This window comes from Haliaeetus albicilla, chromosome 11, assembly GCF_947461875.1.
Source record: "Haliaeetus albicilla chromosome 11, bHalAlb1.1, whole genome shotgun sequence".
Lineage (NCBI taxonomy): Eukaryota > Metazoa > Chordata > Aves > Accipitriformes > Accipitridae > Haliaeetus > Haliaeetus albicilla.
This window is the reverse complement of record NC_091493.1, coordinates 16,774,571-16,779,666: the sequence shown is the minus strand read 5'-3', so window position 1 is coordinate 16,779,666 and position 5,096 is coordinate 16,774,571. Positions and strand designations below refer to the sequence as shown.

Here is a 5,096-nt window from a genome sequence, read left to right as displayed (position 1 = left end):
CAGTTTACTGGAACAACACAAAGAAATTGCAACAACAACAACGGTACTAATGAAAAAGTATACAAAAAGAGTGATGCACAGTGCAACTGCTCACCACCCGGGACCCGACGCTCTGCCACTTCCCCCACCGAAAAGAAGAGCCCACCCCCCGGCCCGCTCCCCCTTTATATACTGAGCATGATGTCACATGGTATGGAATAGCTCCTTGGCCAGTTCAGGTCAGCTGCCCCGGCTATGCCCCCCACCTCCCAGGTTCCTGTAAAAATTAACTCTATCCCAGCTGAACCCAGGACATCCACTTACAGTTCTGTTGACCTTTTTCTTTGATGCATTGATCATAGGAAGCTGTGTATGCGCAATGGATACGAAGGCTGAAACTCAGAAAAGTGATGGCAAATGGGTCTGCCCTTTCAGTAGTCCTTCTTTTGCCGTAGCTGAACATCCAAATTTCGCAGGTGTTTCAGAAAGCCACGATTGGGTGAAATCCATCGATGTTCCTTCACTGTTTTGATGGCTTCAACCAATGGGAGGTGGTGATTTATCATAAGATATGCTAGGACTAGAGAAGCTGACCTGCTTACTCCAACTGCACAATGTACCAAAATTTTAGCTGGTTAAAAAAAAAAAGAAAAGTATTATAACAATAGAAGAGAAGCAGTACAGTGGATGAAGTTTAATTTAAAGGGAAGGCAAACCCCTTCTGCCTTCTCCAGCTTGGTCAGAGCAAACAAGATGTATTTCTTACCTTTCTGATAGATCACATGAAGTACTAACAATTTAAGTCTAATTTGCAATTGTTACACTCACTTGTATGAGAAGTGCCATGAGATCCCAACCTGATCTCATAAATATCAGTAAACGCTGTTGAAGCAATGAAGTTGCTCTGTTGTGAGCAAGAGGAAAATCAGACCCACTGATTTCAGAGGGGCTTACTCAGGTGAAGAAGAAAGCTAAATTCTGGCCTGAAAGGATGGCACTAACACATTTGCCACCAAGAAAAATGACTGGCGTAGTACCATTGCATAATAAGGCAATTTGCTGCAACTGTAATTGTCTTTTGAAGGCAGATCTTGTGATACAGACTGACACAGCTCCATTAATGCCAGTTTACTCATGCTAAGAAATGGTCTTTTATGTAATACAGGTTAATTAATATTCTATTGCACCAGTGCCAAGAAGCTCAGTCTCTTGTGCAACATGCTATAAATCTCCTTTGGTAAAGGTAAGTCTTCTCCTCAGGGGCACAGCTCTGCAGGCCCTGTTCACACAGGAAGCTCATTGCAATATATGAGCCTCTTCATGTGGTTGGTGTCTGTAGAAATCAGGACACTTGTCTCTTTATTCATTTGTTCTTACAAATACAATTGCCATAAGAGGGTCTCAAAAGAGGGTGTCCATTTTAAATGCATGCTTTTGCTTCTCCCTTTTTGAACCACCCTTTCCTTCCAGATGTTTTTCTCTCTACTCTGCCTCCTCTTCCCTCTGCCCTGGTCTCTCTCCTGCACTGTTCATCCCTTTTCTCATGTCAACTTCTTGGGACCTAGTTAGAGCTACATCCATGTACCCAGCACTCTCTCCTCCTGCCACCCACCGTGCAGGTGACCAGCAGCTGGCAGGAGACCATGTAGTGACTCGTCCACCACTGAGCTCACAGAGCTGACCTGTTACGAGAGACTGCCAACTCACATAAAAATGCGACAATGATAATTTCGTACCTCCTGGTGTGTTCAAGGCATTGTGGATAAATTGTGCCGCAGAGAAAAAGAACTGGCTTATGTCAAAGCTTGGGAGGTCATGGGCTGGTACACCATAATAATCAATGGTTGCTCCGTAGAAGTCCTGGCCTCCGTGGCTGTACGCTGTGCCGTGGGCAGCATTTAAAACATGGGTCACGCCCATCTTCCACAAAACAAATCTGTTATGAGCTGTCACTCTAAGGAAAAAACAAAGAGGAACAAATTAAGATGGGTGCAGAGAGATTCATAGAGCAGGACAAACGCTGCGATTGCATCTCCCAAGCCATTTGCTGGAGCATCAACCTGTGCATTGCTTCTAAGGGCTAACCGAGAAGCAAGTATCAGCTGCGTCATAATTTTCTCTTGGAAACCGTGCTGTCTGCAGCGTAAATGGCAGCAATTAGCAAAACTATGAGCTGTCTAAAGCCGCATCTATGAGGCATACTAACAGACAGAACATATGGCAGAGGTGTGTCCGTAAAGCTGTACTTACAGGTCTCCTAAGAAGAGATTAGGCCATACTTCATCAACATGTTTGCAAGAGGGTCGCCCGGTGTTCAGGAGCTGCTCAATTTCTTTAAGGGAGGGGACGTCCCCCATGCATGCCCCAGCGCCTTCGGGTCCCCGGGGGCCCAGCGCCTCTGCCCCAGACATGCCGAGAGCCAGGGAGAGACCCTGCTCCCACTGGCCGGAGGCACGGCGCTGGGTGCTGGGGTGCTGCCAGCCCCTGGGCGGTCATGGGAGAGGCCGGGAGATGGGCTGGGGCAGGTGCTGGGCAGCAGCTCCCGCCACCAAGCCACGCCGCCCCTGCGCTGCGGCGTCCCTTGAGCCCCCTCCCCAGGGCTGGCCACTTGCCCGTGCGTTGCCCTGACAGGCACAGCCAGTTGAAGCAGATGCATGTACCAAACCGGGCATTACTGGGTCCTTACTGGTTCCGGTCCGCTCCCCAGGGCTCATCCCCAGGGCCACACTGCTCTGCCTGCCGCACAGCAGCCTCGGTGCTGGAGGCATCAGCTGCATGTGGCGGCAGCCCCCTGCCCGCAGGATGCCCACCAAGACACGGCTGTGACTGTCCTCAGCAGTGTCCTCGACAGAGCAGTGGCAGTGTCCTGGTTTAGGCTGGGATGGAGTTAATTGTCTTTCTAGTAGCTAGTATAGTGTTATGTTTTGGATTTAGTATGAGAAGAATGTTGATAACACACTGAATTTTGCAGTTGTTGCCAAGTAGTGTTTTATACTAAGTCAAGGATTTTTCAGCTTCTCATGCCCAGCCAGCAAGAAGGCTGGAGGGGCACAAGAAGCTGGGAGGGGACACAGCCAGGATAGCTGACCCAAACTGGCCAAAGGGATATTCCATACCACGTGATGTCATGCCCAGTATATAAACTGGGGGCAGTTGGCCGTTGGGGGGATCACTGCTCAGGAACTAACGGGGCATCAGTCGGCGAGTGGTGAGCAATTGCATTGTGCATCACTTGTTTTGTATATTCCAACCCTTTTATTAGTATTGTCATTTTATTATTATTATTATCACCATTATCAGTTTCTTCCTTTCTATTCTATTAAACTGCTCTTATCTCAACCCACGAGTTTTACTTTTTTTTCCCCCAATTCTCTCCTCCATCCCACTGGGTGGGGCAGTCAGCAAGATTTGGCTGTTCATCACAAGCCAATAAAGGCCTGATAAAGGAAAAATAGAAACCTGTCCAGTGCAAGAAGAGTGGCAACTCTCTCCCAGTAACAACTGTCTCCCATTTATTTTGAGATGCTTAAAACAATAGTTGTGAAAGGTTAAGTGCACCAGCGGGTCCTACCAACATGGTTACCAGAAGGTTAAACACCAAGTGGATGATGATGTGTTGCCTATCACCAATAATCTAGAGAAATGTATTTCTTGAAGCTAATGTTTTTTCACCAAGTAAAATTATCTGAGCCTAACTAGATGTTATACATTTAATCTTTTCTATTGCAGTCACTATTTTCATCACTGTGTTAATACAATACACCTGCCACATATTGTATACCTCCCTCTGTTGAAAAGAGAACAAAGAAGTTGAGTATAATGGTTGTCAGGTGAAACTTGTAAGCCACTGAGTTAGTTTACATAGGAAGGTCTGGTGAGCCACAGGTTGGAGACCCATCATATAAAATCATAGTATTAGTGTGCCTTTTCAAGTACAGTAGTGCCTGTGCTTCTGGTCTGCAGGATGTGTGACTCCTGGCAGGGGGCTGTAAAGCTGTCAGTGATAGAGCTACAGGGCAAAACGCATGAAATGCTGATGCTCTTCCTTTGTCAGCCTAGCAACTGACATGCAGAGAGTGATGGTTCCTCTACCAAAGCAGTCCAGGAGAGCAGGTGACCCAAGAGAAGCTTGCTGCTGATATTATCCCCTATAGAAAAAGGGGGATGATGAATAGAAAGAACCCTTGGTAAGGTCTAAACCACCTTTATTCCACGGGCATTGATTTACTATGGTGGAGAGAGGGTTTGCTTTATTTTATCAAGAGATATATCATGGAGAGCCACCTGAAACCAGGTATTGAAGTCTGGACTAATTAACTATGCTTAGGAGTACTCAGGGTGAGAGATCACCCTAATATAAGGTAATAGCTTCCAGCATTAGAGGGCAAAAGTTATACACAAGGGGGAAAAAAAAAAAGTGACTTTCTTTAGAGTCTTTCATGAAGCAGAAATTGTTAAAATTCTATGAATTTAGAGAAGAAACTGTTTAAGACCCTCCTGTATACAGAGACTGTTAGTTCCCATTGCCATGTATGTTCTGGCCTAAAAGGTGAAATAAGAGAAACTGCAAGCAACAGTGCCGCAGTGCTTATCTAGAGGGGACAGTGGGACATGCAGCCAGGTGCTGCTGTGAGGCAACCAGCTGGCCAGATCCAGGAGAGAACTGCAAAAATGGTGAAGTTACAGTTCAAGCGATATGTATATGTCCTTAATATGTTACCTTGTTGTTCTGTTCTGTTCTTCCTTTTTCCTTTGGTAAACTAGTGCTTTTTAAGCTGGTTGATTTGTGCTCATGAATGAGGAAAACTAACTGACTGAGCAGGTGAAGTTGTTTAATTTAGTTTACTCTTCCCAGGTTTCTGGGTGGAGGCTCAAGCTAAGGCTTTACTAGCATTTTTTAAATGTAAGCCCAGCCTTTTTGTCGCCAATCAAGTTCTGTCAGAAATGTGACGCTCATGTTTACCTGTGGCCCTTTTCAGCTGTAAACTTTATTGGCCTCTATCTCAAATGCACTAGGAATTCAGAGTTCATCTGCTGAATGAAAGTTTTTGAGCAGAAAAACATGAACTCCAGAAGAATGATCTCCAGGCCCCGTGTGCCTCCAACATTTATATGGC

General features: G+C 45.9%; 1 protein-coding gene across 1 annotated transcript; it reads right to left on the bottom strand.

Annotated features, from left to right (window-relative positions):
* Positions 1 to 314: 314 nt before the first annotated feature.
* Positions 315 to 2,462, bottom strand: DUSP13A (dual specificity phosphatase 13A). The gene is made up of 3 exons (XM_009928638.2): positions 2,230 to 2,462; positions 1,716 to 1,933; positions 315 to 610 (listed from the first exon to the last, which is right to left on the bottom strand). Exons 1-3 carry the CDS (start codon positions 2,388 to 2,390, stop codon positions 411 to 413), a joined length of 579 nt encoding a protein of 192 aa, XP_009926940.2. The 5' UTR covers positions 2,391 to 2,462; the 3' UTR covers positions 315 to 410.
* Positions 2,463 to 5,096: the final 2,634 nt, after the last annotated feature.

Excerpts from the sequence above, each read along its gene's own strand:
- DUSP13A (XM_009928638.2), bottom strand. The coding sequence starts at position 2,390 with ATGTCTGGGGCAGAGGCGCTGGGCCCCCGGGGACCCGAAGGCGCTGGG. Across the intron at positions 1,934-2,229 it reads AATCTCTTCTTAGGAGACCT|AGTGACAGCTCATAACAGAT; the intron begins GTAAGTACAGCT and ends TTTTTTCCTTAG. Across the intron at positions 611-1,715 it reads TGCCTTGAACACACCAGGAG|CTAAAATTTTGGTACATTGT; the intron begins GTACGAAATTAT and ends TTTTTTAACCAG.